This window comes from Sander vitreus, chromosome 21 (assembly GCF_031162955.1).
Source record: "Sander vitreus isolate 19-12246 chromosome 21, sanVit1, whole genome shotgun sequence".
Lineage (NCBI taxonomy): Eukaryota > Metazoa > Chordata > Actinopteri > Perciformes > Percidae > Sander > Sander vitreus.
The window spans coordinates 23,821,412-23,843,302 of record NC_135875.1 but is presented as its reverse complement, the minus strand read 5'-3'; the positions used below and the strand labels follow the sequence as shown (position 1 = coordinate 23,843,302).

The 21,891-nt window shown below is 43.6% G+C and overlaps 1 protein-coding gene across 1 annotated transcript in view; it reads right to left on the bottom strand.

The window, feature by feature from the left end:
* Window positions 1–21,891, bottom strand: part of dnah9 (dynein, axonemal, heavy chain 9) — a 157,409-nt gene that overhangs the window by 35,050 nt on the left and 100,468 nt on the right. The window contains exons 55-65 of the mRNA XM_078279756.1: window positions 18,390–18,470; window positions 17,921–18,100; window positions 17,144–17,374; window positions 15,192–15,386; window positions 13,403–13,522; window positions 11,530–11,718; window positions 8,966–9,201; window positions 8,759–8,881; window positions 7,601–7,805; window positions 1,836–2,000; window positions 525–665 (exon numbers count right to left, since the gene is read on the bottom strand). Coding sequence (XP_078135882.1) covers window positions 525–665; window positions 1,836–2,000; window positions 7,601–7,805; window positions 8,759–8,881; window positions 8,966–9,201; window positions 11,530–11,718; window positions 13,403–13,522; window positions 15,192–15,386; window positions 17,144–17,374; window positions 17,921–18,100; window positions 18,390–18,470 — 1,866 coding nt within the window. The remainder of the gene's footprint in view (window positions 1–524; window positions 666–1,835; window positions 2,001–7,600; window positions 7,806–8,758; window positions 8,882–8,965; window positions 9,202–11,529; window positions 11,719–13,402; window positions 13,523–15,191; window positions 15,387–17,143; window positions 17,375–17,920; window positions 18,101–18,389; window positions 18,471–21,891) is intronic.

Genomic DNA, 21,891 nt, shown 5'->3' with positions numbered 1-21,891 from the left:
GATTACTACAGAGAATGAATTCTATACATCTAACTACTAATCAAAGTCTAGTCAAACTGTCACGCTTTGAAAAACTGGAAGTGATGGTAAACTGAAACGCTACAATAATAATTGTCATCATCTTCTTCTCTGGTGTAATTTCTGTCACACTTTGCTCTAACATTGTGTGAAGAACAACATTTCCTTCTCAATGTCAAAGGCATATATACTCTGCGTGTGTTTTCATTCAATTATGTTGGGAGATACCTTGGGCCAGGGCAGCTACCTGCCGAGTCGGGAGTGATTGCAAACCATATCTCAGGCTGCCTCCTCTCAGTGCTCGCTGGCTGACAATATGAAAGACACAATGCTCTACATAACCACATTAGGGAGCCACAAACACAATCAAAGCGGGGCAAAGAGCATAAAACACGGTGAGTAAATGGAAGAAAGAGGGGGGGGAACGGAGAAGTGAGTGTAAAGAGGGGTCTCACTGGGGGCCGGTGAGGCAGGGAAGAAACATGGCATGTCAACAGACAGGCTACCTTGAGAGAGAACTGGTACATGGGGTGGATTTTATTGAGGTCGTTCATTATGAAGTACAATAAGGAAGCCCGTGCTGCTGCTGGGCGGTAGTGCTCCCGAGCCTCGTTGATTTTGGCCTCTGTCACCTTGGCTTCTTTCACCTACAGTAAAGATAGTGCAAACACAATGGAGTCACACTCACAGACAGCAGCATGCATGTGCTCGGACATGCACACGCTCAGGGTTCATCGATCAGCTGATGGGGGAACCGCACCATCCAATAAAACACCCTGAGTGAAGAGCCGAGCTGTTCCAATTTCACGCTTCCAGCCAAAATGTTCTCACACTGCGCCCAACGCGACAATTATGTGACACTTTTTATAAGGAAATGTCTGGGCAATTATGCTTAAGGATGAACATCTGCAGACACTCTCACATCATCAGACAGCTACTCTTCACAAGAAAGTAACAATCTGGTATTCTGAGCAAAGAAAGAGAAACAAAGTAAGGCAGAGGAGAGAAGGGATTACATTCTAACTACTGTGTACATATGGATTGCCCATCAAATACTTACTGTACCTGCAATAGGGACAAGGGAAGAAGTACAGACAAGAAGGGGTTAACATATTTGCGTTAAGCAGGAGCTTAGAAATAATTTACACTGTAAAAGTACTTTTTGAAATGACATAATAAATAATTGCAGGGTACAGACAGGCGATCAGCTGGTGTGTCCTCTTACAACAGCTCCATGGAAATAAGACATCTATGTGCGGCCCTTTCACTTACTAAAGTCATGATTATAAACTCTTCTACATAGCTGAAAATGGGAAAAACACTATAGCAACAGAAATATTCTAAATAATATCAATGCCACTCAAAAGCCATGACTTAGTCAATGGTAGAATTCAGGGAGTGTCCCTGTGGATGTGAGGATGCTATCTCTGTCGGTGCAGCATCATGCTCGTGGGCCTTGGCTGCAGAATCTCTGCTGCCGATGTACGCTGGAGGGATCAGGTATGTGTGTGTGTGTGTGTGTGTGTGTGTGTGTGTGTGTGTGTGTCTGTGTGTGTGTGTGTGTGTGCAGTTACACCAGGGACTGGGACTATCTTGTTACCCAGTAACATTATTTTTTTGTACCCTAAATATTTACAGCATCATTATTTTTTAATAACATAATTCAAATATAATAATAACATAAGTATTCTCATCTGCCGCTATATTAGTTCCGGTATCGATGGAAATATGTTCTCTGCAATCTAAAGAGTTATTAGAGAAGTGATGATGAATAAACAGAATAAAGAGTAGTAAAGATTAAAAAACAACAACAGGACCTTCTCTTCGATCTCGGCTGCGGTGCGTTTGGTCGTCTCTAGGTTTTCCACCAGCTCTGTGTCCCCCAGAAAGTTTCCTGAAGCTGAGGACAAACGGGACAGCAGGTTGTCCTCCAGCGTCTTCAGAGTGATCTTGAAGCCATTCTGCTGCTTCGTCAGGTCGGACTACAAAACACAAAAACACTCAAAAGCTTCAGATTGACAGACTGCACATGTCAGAGGGTTTCTCAGATCTATGCTTGTTGTCAGCTTTCTGTCTGGCCTCATCACCATATCGGAGGCAGTGGGAGATGTTCAAGGTGGGGGTCAATATGAGGACATGAATAGTGAAGGGCACGTCAAAGGCAGAACTGATCAATATGCTCTGCACTAACTGTCCGACCCATGAAGGGAGTGCTCTGGGCGGGATTAGCCAGCTTGTGTCTGGCAAACATCAAACCTCTGTTGAGCCACCTCACCTCCATGTGATGACACCGTCGATTCCAGCTAGAGGGGAAGTAGCTTTGATGAGAGGCCCGCACACACGCATGCACGCACGCCCACGTCTGTCTTTGTTCTGGCTGAAAAACTAAACTTTTCACTTTTCAAAGCGATGCATTTGAGGGGCGTCGGGAGAACAAAGCGGCGAGGGCGCGGCTCCTTCTCTTTATTGCTTTGTCCTTCATTATAGTCTGCTGGAGCTCCTTGTTTCTGCTCGATAATAACTTTGCTTTATTGAAGTGTCCCCTAACAGAAGCCTCTGTGACCTTTGAATGGTTGGAATTACGGGAGGGGGTTGGGGAGGTGGTGGTGGTGGTGGTGGGGGGGGTGGAGGCAGTTGTGAGATTTAACTTCTCCGGTGTTGTCGCTGACTGATAATAGCTGAGGGCTTCTGAGTGGCATGATCCCCGACAGACGCTGTTAATACGGCTCTGGCGCTTCCGTTTCTGCCACCGTGTAATCAATTGCCAAAAGACATACTTTGCTCAGATCGCGCCAGGGGAGCAGATAGTCTAAGAGATCACACTGCTTAATTGCTCTCTTTATGACAGTATTTCCTAGTGTGGTGATGAGAAGTATTTTACACCACTGTTAAAACTAATTGAGCCTCTGCCTTGTTAAATCTTGTATCTCTGAATTTGACGTTATTACCAACTTGGTAGTTGAAAAGTTCTTCTCCAACAGCACAGGCAAAAAAGATGATGTGATTGGTGGCATTTCGAGGAATGAGCTGACACACTTTGAGCAGAGAGAAGAATCCCAGAACGGGTTGAGTGGTGTGAGTCAACTGTGACCTTCTACTTGCCCACCCTCAGAGCTTTTGAGAGGAAAAGCTATCCACCCTTAAACACTCCCAACTGGAGCCAGTAATGAGTCGGTTTAACGATTAGCTTTCCTCTGGCACATTGTACTTGTAATTACCCTTGCTTAGAAAAAAACAAACAATTAACCAGTCAGCAGAACACTCTAATTGGGATTAAAATTAGGTAATGCATCTATCATTTTTTTAGACAAATGATTACTGAGTGCCACAGAGCAGCCCTGTTAAGGTAATTTGGGAAACGGAGCATTTGAGTTCTCATTAACGCCGATGGTCTGGGTAAGAAGTTACACACACAAGGATGTAGACATGCACACTCATCTGCGCACAGGGAGGAGCAGAGGGGCTAGTTATTGTGCTAAAAGGTTGTAGAGCACTCCCCCTGCGCTCTCTCCAAAAAGGCAACTTGACATTTTAAGCTCCTTAGCCATCTTTGGCTCGGGTAAATGAGAGCTCTTTCAGCCGCCGTCATCTTACGGCTGAGCAGCAACGCTCACCTCATTGAAGCTATAATGGCACCGAGGCATTCAGAGAATAGAAACAGGTTTTAACTGATTGTTATCAGTCCGGGCTGTTTACCTGCAACAAAATCCATTTAGCACTTCATTCTACGGGCCGTGTTTTGACACACACACACACACACACACACACACACACACACATTCAAATCTCACTGTTAATTAAAATGATAAGTGAGTTCCAGATCTTGTTTTTTTTTTTTTCCCTTTGCCTCCAATCTCAGTGAAATGCTAATTAAACAAGCTTCATTAAATCACATTTCACTTCTCCGTTGGATTTTGCTGAGGGGACACAAGGCTTAAAATAACTCTCCATTTATCAAAAATGCTGATTTGTCTGTGAAGAAAGCCTACAGGTCGGACTAAAGCACTGCCTGCAGAAGCCCAGCGTGAACACGGACAGCTCCAGGAAACCATCAAAATGCAAATAGCATCGTGTTAGAGTAAATCTGCCCGACCCGTACACAGAGGTCCCACATTATCTTCCGTTGTGATCTCTCAGAGACGCCGCCGTCAGCCAGACGTGTTCTGGACCAAGAGGGATTTCGGATTTCGGATTTTCCTCTCCCCTCCACTAACAAGGGCCACGTTTAAGGAACAGTGGAAGTGTGTCAATGTGTTGTCTAATTGCTGGCGCCACCGGCTAATCCATTTCAAACAGCTGACATGAAAAGCACAGATTGTCCAGGAGACGAGCGTGAGGCATCATTAGGCGCTGGAGCTTTGATCAAGTGAGTTTTTCGCTTAATTGTGAACATTTACATTCACAGCGTACTGTGAATATATCTGTAACTATCTGCTGCTCATTACTTCCCAGCAGATGCCTGGAAGCTGCTGTACTGTACAGGGTGTAGCGGCCATGACAGCGACAGCTCATCAACAGTCCAGAGTCCACACAACAAAGACAGAGATTTACATTGAAAAGGAGAATGCAGCTTAAAGCGTCTCCTATCTGCCTCTCCTTTGATTTTAGAGGAGGTGGATGTGTGATCATAAATGAGTCTGCCAAAGTGATAAAGAAAGATGAAACTCCCTTCAGAGGATAGCATCAAGACACAATTACACAACTCCTGGAGCTCGGTGATAAATGGAACAGTATCCAGGCTGAATGCGACACAATGGGGGAGTGTCAATGTTTCAAAAGGTCGTTTGATTTTTTTGGGGATTGAGGATTAATGGATTATTGCCTTTATGGGCTATTGGTCACGGATGCTACAGAGTAACAATCCATGACATTCAATTTATTATTAAATATGCTGATACTTCAAACTAACCAGTTGATGAAAGCTTTTGGATTTTCTTTTACAGCTTTGTCTGGTGGGTTGTGCACTGTAAGTAATGTGTTGTAATTACAGGAAGTGTTTTACTAAATGCGTAACGCAAATAATGACCTTTTAAGATGCTGTGTTGTTCACATCAATCAAGAAATGAAATCATAGCCAAGACAGTTGGTGACTTGAGTTGGTATTTAGCAGCAGCAGTAGTTTTTCCCATAATGCCTCAGTCTGCACCGGCTCCACTAAGAGCTACTGTGCTGTAAAGCAGTCCAGTAGATTTCCAGCCAACAGTTAAAGCTGCACAGACGTTTTTTTCATTACATCAACTATTAGCTAACTAAAAATACTATTCTCGTCTTTCAGCTCATAGTTTTGGTTCAGTCCCACAGCTATCCACACTCTGATAAAGTCTCTGTAGCGAGTGCTTTGTTGTTGCAGGAAACATTCTGCTATTCCCAAAGGGGTAAGCTTCTCCTCGGAACACGTAGCTCCTATGGCGCCATTTTGATGCTAACAAGCCATCACCTCCCGTTAGCATTCCATTGACTGCCACTTATTTTGGCGCCACTTTGACAGCGAATAACTTTACATCTGAAGTGTTTAAAGACTCTATTTGTCCATTGTTTATTTCTAAAGAAACACGACAATGTATAAAAGGCTCCATTACCTTGTACCTCACGTTATGGCTCCGTAGCAGACGTTTTTGTAAAAATAGGCTAACGATTGTGTCATAACCACGCGACTTATTGTCGCACAGTAGAGGAATTACCGTATACAGGAGAAGCTCGCAGGCAGTTTTGACTCACATTAGCTGTTTAAGTTTAATAACTAATGTTAACTAGCATTTTAGTTAGCAATAATTAGCCTGTGCCTATGTTATCTCCTTACATATACCTACACTATCTGTCTCTGCAAGATTGGGAATGATTAAGATTTCTCTTGGCACAGCTACCAGAAGACTTACAACTTTCAGACAGGTTGCTCACATCACATTTACGTCTTCGAGCTCAGTTGGAGGCTGCGCAGTAACGCTCAGCCATCACCAGAAAAGTGCTTCTAATATCCTTCACTGGTCTCCGTCCAGAGTAACGGGATCTGTTGGTCCATTTTATATACGTCAATGGCTATTCCTGGGCAGCTCAGTGCTTGTGTTAGAGGTACTATCACTCTGAAGTGAAATGTGTCTAGCTAAACAGGAGGTTTTGTTTTTAGAGCAGCCTGAAGCAGAGTTAAAATATAGCTTTAATTAGCAGCCTGAAAAATAGATAAAATATAGCTTTAAGCAATAGAGGCAGTGATGTTTCCTGTTTCCTGTACGGGACTCTCACACCGCCTCAAACCATAGCTCAAAACACGCCGACATGTCTGATATCCGGTTACATGATTGGCCTCCGCAGCGTGACGTGGGGTTGTGTTTCTCCGAAAGTTGAGCCAGTATCAACTTTTCGCCGCAGGCCCGCTGTGTTTTTTTTGCGTGTCCCCCCCTGCGGAAAACAGCCGCCACAGCCTAAACACACTACCCCCATTCAAAATGAATGGCAAGACCGCCATTTTTGCCGGACCGTCAGACGGCCGACGCAGGCTGTTAGACGAGCGGGTGAACATAGTGGAGCTTTTAACAGCAAGAGAAGATATTTCCTTAAGGAGCAGCTGGACACCAAAATACAGATAAAACTAGAAGGGCACTCATACGCGAACCTCTGCTGAGGCATGCCCTATCTCGCAATGTTAACAAAAGGGAGAAATGATTTGTGTATCTGCCCCGTGATGTACAACTGCTCCAAAATCTAGTGGCTTCTTCCTCGGCCCATGCTAAACCCTTCCACCAAGTTTCATGCAAATGGGGCCAGTAGTGTTTGTGTTATCCTGCTGACAGACCAAACAAACAAACCGCACTGAAAACTTTGCGAGGAAAACATAGAGGCAGATATTCCCATGCAGGGCACAAAGGCTCACTGACTGTTTCTTGAGAATGAAAATGATGTGAATCATATGTGGCGGCCTTCACAGTTCCTCACATCTCAAGTGAACTCCTTAACAACCTAAACAAAACGGAGGCCAACCTCAGAGAAACAGCTCCACAGCGCTACCATAGGTCAGACACTCCAAAGGGCACCTTTGGTTCAACAAAAGAAGTGCTCATTGGAATATAGAAAACTTAAGAAATCATGGATAACTAGTAATTGTTATACGTTTATGCCACGTGAACACACACAGACACACATGCACACACAGCCGTGCAGTGTCACCGTCTCCCTTAGTGAGGGATAACCAGAATCAGAAAAGTTTTTTTTTTTAATTATCACACATCCACTCAGTTTGCCGTTAATTAAAGGCACCGGCTGATTGTTTCGGAATCAAAGAGCCCGGATCTGCTGCCTCTTGTGATGTTTCAGACAGACAGCGTTTTTCTTGCAGAAGTGTTGCGTTAAAGACATTAATGAGGAGCGAGAGTGCTCCGCCCGGCTCCTGGAGGCCCCTGACTCCTCTCATTGTTTCTTTTAATTACGCCTGCACAAAAGAGAAGTTAGCAGCAGAACGTGGACCGCTTGTCTGTTCTGTGATAGACACCTGACAGAGACTGCTTTCATGTCGGCTCAGGTTCACTTTTAGAGTACGTCAGATTCCTCCTTGCTGTTAAATGCCTGTATGTGTGTGTGCCTTCCTCACCTTGAGCTGCTCCAGGTCCGGTCTCTCCATGCTGACCACGGCGGCCAGCAGCTGGTCCTCCAGCCCGTCCCTGGTCACGGTGAAGTTGATCAAGGTGCACTGGGCCTGCAGCTCGGGCTGGTAATGAGGGCTGGCCAGCTTGGTGTGCAGGATGAGGCGGAAACTGGGGTTGTACTCGCACTCCTTGTCTCCGATCTTTATGTACCTGTTTAGGGCAAAACGAGGACTGGAAGTGTTCTAATCATTGAGAGTGGCTAAATGTAAAGTAAAGATTCTAAAACAGTAGTTAAAGGGCAATTTTGCACCCCATTACCCCATGCATTGGTGTCTTATAGACTCAAGTGAACAAAAATCTTACAAATTGGTCCGGTATTTAGCCAGATCACAGTGACGTGCCGGTGTGAACCGAGCTGCAATGTAAACTAATGGGGCAATCGTGCACCCCCGATTTCTGTCCACTAAAAGTGATTGTTTTTACCACTGACAGGCTCAGATTGTAATTAAAAGTGTCTGACATTATCATCCATCTCAAGAGTTGACTTTTTGTCCAAAGACAGCGATGTGGAGTGTGGAACGCGAGTCGGGTGAAAGGCATTCTGGGAGATGTTGTTTTGGAGTAGGCTACAGAAAAGATAGGCTCCTGTGATCTAAAAGATTGTCAGTGCTATGGCTCAATCTTTAAATGATTTTGAGAATGTGGATGAGGTCATAATAACTGGATGGCCGCCCGTATTCATTTGAGCCAGAGTATACCGACGAAGAGAGAGAGAGAGAGAGAGAGAGAGAGAGAGAGAGAGAGAGAGAGAGAGAGAGAGGCTACAGCTGCGGAGTGTTTTGTGCAGTCAATAGGCTATAATACATCCATGGTTTCGTGTTATCTAAAAGATTTTCAATAAAAACAACGGTTCATATTTTCTCATGTCTCTATCACAGCCCTGTTGATTAGAGGGGGTAAATCCTCTGAGGTGATGACAAAGCGCTGTGAAGTGTACGAGGTCTATCACTGGACACAACAAGACCAGAGATATCTGGCAGCAGCAGGTCCCACTCCTGACAACATAGGATCTGTAAAGTGTCCTGAGTGAACTTTGAAGAAAATTGCATTGAATATCCAGGTCTGACTCACAACGTAAAGTAGCTTTGAAAGGTCTTCTTTACCTGCCCTTTTTAATGGTTTCTCTGCCCAGCAGAGGTCCAAGAACTGGATCCAATGTTTCCTCCAAGTTCTCGATCAGAACCACATCACCAGCTGCCAGTGCTCTCTCTACGGCATCCAGGTACCTGAGGACAGGACAGCAGAACACCTCCGTCAATATCTTCTCCAGAAATATGACCATGAGCACATTTCACCGTAAAGCCTCTTACCCTCTCTGTCCGATGCGGATGACGCGTAGGTTCTCGCCGTATTTGGTTTTGATCCACTTGATGCCTTGCAGCTGGGGGTCCACCATGAGGGGCCAGCGCTGGCAGGAAGTGAGAATTGTGGCGTTCTCAGTAGACATCCTGTCGGCGGGCAGCCCCTCGTTCTGCCATGCCGCGATGTCGGCGCCGTCTGTCAGCATGGTCAGAGGGTCCAGGTCAGGGGTCACTGGGATGGGAACCTTACAGATGATAGCGATGGTTGCATATGAAGTTTGAATTATTTTTACGACAGTGGCTAAGTCTAAAGAGTGGAAAAAGTTTATGCTAAGCAAGTTTTACATATACATATAAAACAGTGGGTATATATATATACCCACTGTATACTATGGGTACAACTACTATATATATATATATATATATATATATATATATATATATATATATATATATATATATATATATATACAGTCAGGTCCATAAATATTGGGACATCGACACAATTCTAATCTTTTTGGCTCTATACACCACCACAATGGAGTTGAAATGAAACGAACAAGATGTGCTTTAACTGCAGACTTTCAGCTTTAATTTGAGGGTATTTACATCCAAATCAGGTGAACGGTGTAGGAATTACAACAGTTTGTATATGTGCCTCCCACTTTTTAAGGGACCAAAAGTAATGGGACAGATTAACAATCATAAATCAAACTTTCACTTTTTTAATACTTGGTTGCAAATCCTTTGCAATCAATTCCAGCCTGAAGTCTGGAACGCATAGACATCACCAGACGCTGGGTTTCATCCCTGGTGATGCTCTGCCAGGCCTCTACTGCAACTGTCTTCAGTTCCTGCTTGTTCTTGGGGCATTTTCCCTTCAGTTTTGTCTTCAGCAAGTGAAATGCATGCTCAATCGGATTCAGGTCAGGTGATTGACTTGGCCATTGCATAACATTCCACTTCTTTCCCTTAAAAAACTCTTTGGTTGCTTTCGCAGTATGCTTCGGGTCATTGTCCATCTGCACTGTGAAGCGCCAGTCCAATGAGTTCTGAAGCATTTGGCTGAATATGAGCAGATAATATTGCCCGAAACACTTCAGAATTCATCCTGCTGCTTTTGCCAGCAGTCACATCATCAATAAATACAAGAGAACCAGTTCCATTGGCAGCCATACATGCCCACGCCATGACACTACCACCACCATACTTCACTGATGAGGTGGTATGCTTTGGATCATGAGCAGTTCCTTTCCTTCTCCATACTCTTCTCGTCCCATCGCTCTGGTACAAGTTGATCTTTGTCTCATCTGTCCATAGGATGTTGTTCCAGAAATGTGAAGGCTTTTTTAGATGTTTGGCAAACTCTAATCTGGCCTTCCTGTTTTTGAGGCTCACCAATGGTTTACATCTTGTAGTGAACCCTCTGTATTCACTCTGGTGAAGTCTTCTCTGGATTGTTGACTTTGACACACATACACCTACCTCCTGGAGAGTGTTCTTGATCTGGCCAACTGTTGTGAAGGGTGTTTTCTTCACCAGGGAAAGTATTCTTCGGTCATCCACCACAGTTGTTTTCCGTGGTCTTCCGGGTCTTTTGGTGTTGCTGAGCTCAACGGTGCGTTCTTTCTTTTTAAGAATGTTCCAAACAGTTGATTTGGCCACACCTAATGTTTTTGCTATCTCTCTGATGGGTCTGTTTAGATTTTTCAGCCTAATGATGGCTTGCTTCACTGATAGTGACAGCTCTTTGGATCTCATATTGAGAGTTGACAGCAACAGATTCCAAATGCAAATAGCACACTTGAAATGAACTCTGGACCTTTTATCTGCTCCTTGTAAATGGGATAATGAGGGAATAACACACACCTGGCCATGGAACAGCTGAGCAGCCAATTGTCCCATTACTTTTGGTCCCTTAAAAAGTGGGAGGCACATATACAAACTGTTGTAATTCCTACACCGTTCACCTGATTTGGATGTAAATACCCTCAAATTAAAGCTGAAAGTCTGCAGTTAAAGCACATCTTGTTCGTTTCATTTCAACTCCATTGTGGTGGTGTATAGAGCCAAAAAGATTAGAATTGTGTCGATGTCCCAATATTTATGGAGCTGACTGTATATATATATGAATGAGAGAGAGAGAGAGAGAGAGAGAGAGAGAGAGAGAGAGAGGTGCCGCTGGAAATTCCGCCGGATGTCCATCATTTTCATAAACCAATCACAATCATTTTGGCGCTGCTAAGCGCCGGACGGAGCCATGATGCCTCTGCAAAATAGCCTCGGGAAGGAACTTGTTTTGGTGGAACATGTGTACGTTCAAAAGTAGTTTTAGTTCGTGCAACAGAAAACTCAGATTGGACAGATAGTCTAGCTAGCTGTCTGGATTTACCCTGCAGAGATCTGAGGAGCAGTTAACCATAGTCCTCAGAAATCCAACGGAGTTTAGAACGCCAACACAAAGAAAGAGGAAGGGGACGGACATCTGGGCCGAAAATAGGGACATCCGGCGGCACTGGAGCAATCCTGGAAGTGGAACATCATTGATTTAGACTAACTTTAAGGCCACCCACCTCCAGCTGACTGAGATAGGGCCTCCAGGTGTTGTCCATGAGCTGGAGCCGGTAGCGTTTGGTGAAGTATCCCAGGTAGGAGATGAAGGCCGTGATGAGGAGCACGTCCCCACACAGAGTCCTCTCCTGTTTCTTGAAGTTTTCTACGGCCTCCGCCCAGCGCACATTTTCCGATGCTAGACCCCCCACCTGAAACACAGGGACACTGTTTTTCATTATCTATTCCTCCAGGGCATCCTGTCAAATACGATCTAAAGGAACTTCATGGCTACCGTCATCGATACACAGCCTCGTGAACATCAGGAAATCTCCAGAACAACAATGCCTTGCTACCTACAAGTCCATTTTTATTAGGTTTTCATATTCTTTATCGCCTCTCTGCTCGTGTACCAACACCTTTACTCTTTACTGCAGCAATGATCCTATTTCCCTTCAGGGATCAATAAAGTTCACCTTAATATCCCATCTCTTCCAAACTGGAGTGGCCCCGCACTTTACACAGACTGTAACTTCGCAGCATTCATCACAGAGACACGGCACACTTCAGCACATTGACTGCGTTTGCATGATACATGATATTTGTGACTGACAAGCAGACGTACACAATCTTTGTGCTTTTGTTGGTCCTGTCAGGCCTTTTGAAATCTTCCTCTGAATAAATTTGATTATCATACTAACTGGTACTAACCGTGTCAATCTTTTTTGTTGCGATTTACACACTGCAGGTGGTCGGATTTATGTGCGTGTGTGTGTGTGTGTGTGAGTGCGTGTGCGTGTGTGTGTGTGTGTGTGTAAACGTGCACCTAAGAAAGCGACAGCTGCACTAACAAGCAGATATAAAAATAGCTTTTGGGTATGTGTGTATAAATGCCGGGCCGTATTTATTTTTCTGTTCAGAATTATGCGGTGGATGTGTAAGGAAAGCTGCTTACAAAACAACATGTATGACATCATATTTTCCCCATGTACCTACATTCATTTTAGTATTTCTTTGACACAAACATAACATACTGTAACAGTGTTGTTGTCTCACCACCACTTAAAACATGACAGACTTTACTGTGCAATTATATTTATATATTTTAGTTTTCTTCTGGTAAAATGCTACACACCATGTGTGTATTACAATTATGGGTGTAACTACTGTGCGATTATCAATTGTGTAAATATCAGCAAAAGTGAAATGTGTATATAGCCATTTTATTTTATTTGTATTTTTGTCTGTCTTTTATCAATCAGTCCCTTTTTTCCTTTAATATTTGACTCTTGAGTTGCTGTAACAACGTGGGATCAATAATGATCTCATTTTCGGTATGAATATCAGTCAAGCTTTATGCTGCACTGCACAACAAATGGTGAAGAAGACTGGTGAACGTTATTGAGGATAAACATTGTGAAATGTCTGAATATTTAACTTAAAATCATATGTTTACAATTGGATTACTCTGGTGATGACTGTGAGCCAAGTTCTGAACTTATTCAGAGTGCCTTTTTGCATCTGTGGACAACGGAGAGTGTGTGACAACACTGTAAAGGAGCATGATACCAGTGCATCTGGATTTGACTGAGACTCTGAAGAGCTGTGTGATATTTAGAATTTAATCAGAATGCATTATCTTTTCATAACAATGTATTCATATTGGTTTTCACCTGTGCATAACGTGCATTTAGGAAAGAGAGAAATGAGCAGTTTGTGGGTATATATGTGTATAAATACCGGTTTGTACCCATCTACATTACATCTATCTGAGGGAAGGAGCATGTGGGTTGGATGGGAAAGAGTGTGGTGTGTGTGTGTGTGTGTGTGTGTGTGTGTGTGTGTGTGTGTGTTCATGCGTGCGTGCGTGTGTGACCCCGCTGTTGCCCCCCTCACCAGGCGGTTGGCCAGGGAAATGGTGCGTGCGGTTGACTCGGCTTCCTGTTGGCACTTCAGCTTGTCTGCGGTGGCTTTCTCAAACTTGGCTGTCAGCTTGGCCAGGTTCTCATTAAGGTGCTGATAGGCCACAAACACACACACACACACACACACACACACACACAGGAAGAGAGACACATTGGCACTTGTTAAAAACAGCGTGGTCATAAAGAATCCTCAAAGACAAAGAACAAACATAGCTAAAGTCTATGAAAGAAACTTGGGAGTGTGCAAAAAGTTGGAAGCAACTTATGGATTTATTTGGCATACGGAAGCAATTAGCACAAGGACAAACAGGATTAATCGGTGGAGAGGCACACAGGTTCAGTAGATTAGTTTGAGGATTGCTAATTCCCCTTGGCTTCGAACCCACTCTCCACTCAAGTAATCTGACTGAGGGCTGAAAAATGACAGCGACAAGTCATGCTGGATCTTATTAGGAGGAGTCCTCACTCGGCAGAGTTTGATGTGAGCAGCCGACGCAGTGTCCTGAGTGCCGCGCTCTGCTGGGGCTGATGTGCTGAACGGCAAACGCCAATGAGGAACAATTATTTACAGCTGCTTTTATCAATAGGGGTTTTAGGTCGATGAGTTTGGTTTTAGATTAATGAACAGTAAAAGGTTTTAATAGCACTTACAGTAGCGTTGTATCGATGAAAAGATGCTGGTGTATCATTCACTCTACTGGCAGAGCTTGTGTGTCAACTGTAACTCAAATAATTCATATCCTGAATCTATCTTTAACTTATAGCCTCTGGTTGTTTTTATTTTATTTCTTTTTGAACTGCACATCTAGAGGATTTAATAGAGTGGTTGATGTAGCTAGGTGCTGACATTTCTGGCTTCCACAATTCATTTGACAGACCACATTGTGTTCTGTACAAAAGTCGGCCCACCAACTAAGGTTTACTCTTTAGGGTTAGTGTCAGTGAAGAGCAGCAAGTCTTTTCTTGACAGACATATCCTCAGGATTTAAGGATATTGAAATTGCCGTCATTTAAAACGCAACTCTCGCCAAAATGCAACCTAGGGTCTTTTTGTGAATGTATCCGAGTCAAACTTTCGTTTAAAAGCATATTTAGGACAGAAGCGCCACTTTTAACATGTACCGTATTTTTGTTTTTCGGTCAAATGGCCTTTTGAATGGGAGTAATAGGGGCGCTTTTATGCTAGCCTCAAAATAGCTATTTTTAAAACACTAAGAAGGCTCGACACAACATGAAACTCTGCTCGAAGTATCACCAGGGGCTCTACACCTTAACTACACCGGTGCACAAGGGATATACTAAATCTGTGGCTACTTGTTTTGATATTGACTCGTTTTGACTGCTGAGGTGGTAGCAACTGGAAACAACAAGAGCTACGGTGAGTTGTTCAAATCCTCTCTTTTTAGTAAACTCTGGGTACAGAAACAATGTTCTCAATGCTTGAGTTCATATGTAGAGACCCTGGTGATACTTGGAGCAAAGTTTCATGTTGTGTCGAGCCTTCTTAGTGTTTTAAAAATAGCTATTTTGAGGCTAGCATAAAATTACTCCCATTCAAAAGGCCATTTGACTGAAAAACGAAAATACGGTACATCTTAAAAGTGGCGCTTCCATCCTAAATATGCTTTTAAACGAAAGTTTGACTCGGGTACATTCACAAAAAGACCCTAGGTTGCATTTTGGCGAGAGTTATGCTTTAAAATAGATACTTGGGCTAAGCTTTTAATTTCCTGTATCCTCAGTCCAATGTGAAGTCTTACATTGATTTTGCTCTTGATGGCGGACAGCTTCTCCTGTGCAGCAGCTAGCTCTGCGTTGGCCTTGCTCAGAGCCTGACGCTTGGGCTCCACCTCGCAGTAAACCTCGTAGAACTTGACAATGTTTAAAACCCAGGAGCACAGGCCGGCCGCCGCGTTCGACTTGGAGGCCACCAGGTCTGGCTGGAACTCTGGATCCTGGAGAAGATCCAACAGATCAACAAATACAAAGTTAAACACAGATTAAACGCTCCACCGGCGCCCAGAATCTGGCTTTCTAACATTTCTTCTACCGTATAAAAATAATTATGCAACTGCATTCTCAAGAAGGTTCCAACTGCAGAGCTCACATTTAGGAACCCCAGCTCTGTGAGCCTAATGGGAGGAGAGCAGGGTCTCCGTAGGTGAGATGTGTCACTTACTTTAGGGTCCCCATACACGAGATGCGTCCATAGACTGTACAAATAGGGGACATAGCAGCAGTGACTGTTTGTGGACTGATGTTTTGAAGCCTTGAGTTTGTCAATTTGGCCGTCGCCATCTTGGTATTTTGAAACCGGACATGATGTTTTTTGCGAGAGATTGGTGATGGGGAGGATGACGCATCCAAGCCAGTGTTGTTTATGGTTTCAATGGCGCTAAGCTAAGCTAAACACTAAAGAGGGAAAGTTCCTTTATTCCAACCCTTCTAAGCAAGTCATCCAGCGGAGATTTACCGGCGGTTTAACACGGACGTCCAGGTACTGCTGCCATTCATTTGCATGTACGACAAAACAGAAAATCTGCAAACTTTCCCTTAAGTTACCAGCTAACACTTGGCAGAACGCTAATGCTTGGCAGAATGCTAACGGTTGGCAGAATGCTGAACAAGACAATTCTAGGCGACCAAAATATTCCAGTTAACGTTGCTGAAGTGAAAAAACACAGTGAGAGGGTCAAAGTGTAAGACGAAAACACGGAACAACAGCCAAAAACAAGTTGAGGTTTATTTTAGAATTATTTTTTGGGGCATTTTTCGGGCCTTTATTTGACAGGACAGCTAAAGACATGAAAGGAGAGGGAGGGAATGACATGCAGCAAAGGACTGCAGGTCGGAATCGAACCCGGGCCCTCTGCGTCGAGGAGTAAACCTCTACATATGGGCACCCACTCTACAAACTGAGCTATCCAGGCACTGTTGAGGTTTTTTTTAATGTCCCCAGTGTTAGCATAGTTAGCATTGCTAATCCTCTGTCCTGATTGACAGGTCCTAAAGCATCCACCGCTTTATCCACTATTTTAAAACAAATGGGAGCATAATTTACTAATTGAACATTTTGCTGAATTGAAGAAGACTTGAAACTAGCGATTGAGACCATAAACTCATTATGAAAATGTTTACTGAGGTAATAAATCAAGTGAGAAGTAGAGTCATTTTCTCAAAGACTTCTATCTAACGTCCCTTGCTGGACGTTAGAGAGAATGCAGCATTTCAGCATTGACTTAAATTCTCAGACCTGGAAGCTTTGTGTATTTTTTTAACATGGATGTGTCACTTTCTTCCTTTCACCAGATTTCAGTCATGTTTCTCTACTGAACTTCTCTGTTTTTTGGTCAGATTGAAAAGGAGCAAAATATTCTTTCTTGTAGTTTGATGTTTGTTATGTGATGAACAGGATTTATAAAATCCTGCTACATCGGTAGTGTGAGACTGAATAAGTGTGGCGTACATAGTGGATTTTGGGTCTCTGCTGCAGTGACATACCTACTATCTGCTCCGTTGAACTTCATAATCAGGGTGGCCGTTAAATGTGCCGCTTAATTACCGGGACATTATTAAGAGACGTTTGGCAGCTGTAATGTGCCACTGTCATGGTAGTCACGCCCCTGCTAAATGTATGACTTATTAGTTGAACTTGCCAAGCGGCAGACGTTCACACTGTGCGCTATTAGCGTCTAACTTTAATTACACTCACCTGCAGGTAGGGCCTAATAGCTTTCAGGCAAGCCTCTGGGATGTTCTCCTTGTTGAAGTTTATCAGCGAGTCCAGGAACGCGTCCACTTTGGCCATCATCACCTTTGCGGCTTTCCAGCTGCGGTCCTTTGGGACTTTGCCACCGGGCGCAGACAGGACCATGACTGCCGCTGTGACGTTGGTCACTGCCGCCACCGGAGAGCCAAATGACTTCAACTCTGTCAGGTTGTTCTGTGGTAGAAAAGATAGAGGGAATAACGGATGGAAAATGAAAGAACTAGGATTGAATTGAGTTTCAACAACTGCATATCTCTGCTGCCTGCTGGGGGAAACAAGAAAGAAAAATGGATAGGATTAGACTAAGGGAAGAAGAACCTGTGCTGACTTTGAGAAGACAACAGAGACTTCTAATTAGGGCATCTTTAGAGAGCTCCACGCATGGATTGAACTGTCTGTTCTGCTTGTTTGAACAGAGTGCACCTTTTAAACACAGAGGGGGTTTTTTTTTAAATCCCCGAGGCTGCTTATAAACCTACAGGGGATTCGAGGATGAAGTAAAATGCCTGCAGAACATAGAGAAGACATTATTTTAAAGCCTGTGATTCAATAATCTAATCTCCAGTTCAAGGCCTGTGTGGACAGAACTTATTCCACTGACGCTGAAAACTAAATCAAACAAAGAGAAAAGAACACAACTCTGAAAAAATAAGAAAACTAAGAGAGGAGAGTCTGATGGAGGAAATCAATAGTACACGGCGGGATATGAGAGCAAGTGACCTTATTAAGAGTGTTGAGGGCATCCTGAGCAGCGAGCAGAGCTGGTTCAGCCTTGGCCAAGTCCTCCTCGCAGTCTCTCTGTTTGCCGCTGACCACCACAGCAATGGCCGCCACTTTTTGCTCCTCCTCATCTGCTACTGCCTTCTCCTTGGACACCTTCTCAGTTTCTATCCCAACCACCTGGGGACAGCACACCGGGTTCATATCAGTGGCGTACTGTAGCTTTCACAGCAACAAGTAATCTAGTGCTCAGTTTAAACTGGGAAGAGTAGAGTAGAACTACAACTAAAAAGTTTGCACAACGCAACTTCGAGTGCCAGCAACACAAGTACAGCATGCAGAAGATACAAATACATCCCGATAGAGATGTTAACCTATGTGCATGTACCACGAGAGCTACTGTATTGTAAGTGAGAAAATATTCAACAATGATATCTTTTGCAGTCTAAAAAGGAGCACGGGTTCTTGCCTGGATCAGCTTGTCGGCGTCCTCGTTCTTGTGTTTGAGTTCCACTTCCTGAGCAGCCAGCTTGGCCTTGAGCTCATCCACCTATCAGAGGACAGACAGGTCAGGTGGAGGGGCCTGTACATCTGGGTCAACTGGGGATCATATTCACTGGAACAAATCTCAGGCTCTCCCAATTCAAACTTCCATATATGTGTGTGTGTGTGTGTGTGTGTGTGTGTGTGTGTGTGTGTGTGTGTGTGTGTGTGTGTGTGTGTGTGTGTGTTTGTGTGTGTGTGTGTGTGTGTGTGTGTGTGTGTGTGTGTGTGTTTGTGTGTATAGGCTCATCAGTATGTACTTGTACTTTACTTTAGCATTTAATCTTTTTTTCATACTTCTGCTATTCATTTCCTCATCTCACTCTCGGAAATAAAACAAGCTAGCAAATTCCCAAAACATTAAACTGTGAACTGACAGAGTGTGTGCAGTCTACATACGATGGGAGGAAAAAAAAACAAAAAAACACCTGCACTAATATAAAGCACAGGCTGGGCTGCTGACTATAATCTACTGTCGTCTCATTTAATGATATATGTAGCAATAAGTGTGTATATCATGGACACTAATGAATCTATTGCTATCATCTAATTGAATCTCTCAGGCGGATTTGAAGGGCCGATCGTTTTTTTAATTAGTAATACACCCACTGATCGAGCCCGGTGGCAGTTTTAATGTCAGTTTTAATGAAACCTAAACATCTCCTCAATTCTTCACAACAATGAAGACAAAGGGCCTGAACCTGTGCACGGAACATGTATGTGCCTTGCGGGATTGTGCCATGGACCAACCATGTGACCATTTAATCCATTACTAGAAAAGAATCTTTGTCTGTCTAAGTAGATGAAGGGATAGAAAAAGATGGATGGCATGCATAGCTGGAAAAAATAAAAGCTTTAGGACACACACACACACACACACACACACACACACACACACACACACACACACACACACACACACACACACACAGACAGACACAAATGCACAGACCAAGGTCAGTCGTAAAGATAAATTAAAGCTGTTACAAAATGCTCATAACTCCCTGACAAATAGGACTCTGTGTTAGCGTCAAACTCCATCCAAATGTTGCACTGGGGAAATAAAAACAGACTGCTTTTCATGCCTGTCTTTCAGCTAATTAACAAACAGAAAATCAGGCCAGAGGGAAGACGGCCCTTTTGGGTTGCGACGATTCCGTGCAAAAAGATTCAGTCGAATATTAGACGAGCACCAAGTGAGCCATCAACATGATGAATGGGGGTGTGTGTGTGTGTGTGTGTGTGTGTGTGTGTGTGTGTGTGTGTGTGAGGGAAGGACAAACTAATTGGTAAGAGACATGGGTGATATTCAATACATCTGAGCGGCTTCTGTGTTTATCCCCTGCAGATGGAAATCCATCTCTGCTCCTGACTGTAGAACACAAGCTGCTGACATGTACATCAGAAAGAATTGTTTCTTAGGCAGGATGAGAGACGGTAGCCAGTCTCACGGCAGTTCGCGAAATAGTCACGAAATTTAATCTATTGATTCGTGTACGGCAACACGATTTTTCAGTTCTTTTCATGACAAAAACGACATTGAGAACGCGGCACGATTTTTATTTTTTATTTTAATTGAAAGTATCTTTCGTGGCTGCACCACGTTTTTTTTCTGTCAGTCGGGACTGCAGCAGAGAAGCTGTATGACTTTGCTGTCAGTGGCACTGTTAGAACTATAAATCTACATAAATCAACATTTATTCAAGAGATGTTATCATGGTTTTCATTTCTTTAATTTAATGTTGTTATGTTGGTCCAATTACCGGTGAAATATTACAGTATGCGGGGCGGCCTCTAGCTCACCCAGCAAGAGCGTGCGATCCATGTAGGCTGAGTCCTTTGCAGCGGCGCGAGTTTGAATCCGACCTACTGCCCTTTGATGCGTGTCATCCCCTGTCTCTCTCCCCCTTTCCTGTCTATCCACTGTCACTATCTAATAAAGGGAAAAGCCCCAAAAAATAATCTTCTAAATCTAATAAAATAAATATTACAGTATGCTGTAAGACAGAACACTACGCACTTTATAACATTTACAAAAAATATTACAAATTTTGTGACTATTTCACGAACTGCCGTGAGACTGGGTTGTTCATCCACATGTGTGATGGCTTATGGACTCGTGGAGACGAAGAATTAAAGAGACAAAGAGACATCTGGCTGTGTGTGTGTGTGTGTGTGTGTGTGTGTGTGTGTGTGTGTGTGTGTGTGTGTGTGTGTGTGTGTGTGTGTGTGTGTGTGTGTATGTGTGTGTGTTTGAAGGGAAACAGTCAAATGGTTCCAGTTATAATTATATTATGTTAGGGGGGGTATATAATATAACCCCCTAACCCTAACCAACTGATTGGTTAGAGATCCGGTTGAAGTGATTCCATTTAAACACCACACTGGTGACTGATAACTGCTAATATTACTACTTGCACCTAGACTAGTATTGCTAGTACTACTACTGCTTCTACTTTTTTGTAACTATACTTGTACTACTACATTGTCACAAAAAGAGACGTGTGAGTGTTTATGAGACGGTGAGTGGGCATGCACCGTGGTGCACTGAATCCACACACACACACACACACACACACACACACACACACACACAACCTTCACAAATTAAGGAGGACAAAAATATGGAACTAATGTGTCCTCTGGGGAGCAGATGACTCATACAACCCCCACCACACACACACACACACACACACACACACACACACACACACACACACACACACACACACTTTAACCCTCCTTGTTTACCATGAGCACAGCAGCCCCTGGTGTGCTACAGATTCTCTTGCACAGAATGTTAAATAACAGTTCTTAGAGTAGCGCAGCCATCAGTGTGGATGCACCAACAAGCACAGGGTGCAGTAATGCTGGCCTGCTGCTGTAAAGGCTGTGCTCTCTAATTAGAAGCCTTCTCAATTACCATATAGCCATTATATGTGTGTGTGTGTGTGTGTGTGTGTGTGTGTGTGTGTGCGTGCGTGCGTGCGTGTGTGCGTGCATGCGTGTGTGTGTGTTGGCTACTTCCTACAGTAAAATGGCAATGAGAAAGAAAAACACAGGACACTGCGGCTTTCAACATATTGATGTCACTTATGTGTAAGGGGTGTTTGTGCATGTGTGTGATTTTGTGCGAGTGGGTTTGTGTGGGCATGTTTATGCAAAGCAGTGGAGATGCACAGTATGTAGGGGTGAAATGATGCGTGTGTGGTTTTCCATCCACTTGCACAGTGTAGTAGAGCCACTATAATTAGGGCTGCTTCACACTCAGACCTTGTGTTGCATTATTCATATAGCTATCTTCTGCAAAGGTGTGGAGATGGTAAACATTTGGACAAATGGATCCAGGTGTAGATATCCAAGTAGGGAAATATCAAATGATGCAAATAAACATTACTCATGACAAAATAAATAAAGGACAAAAAGTC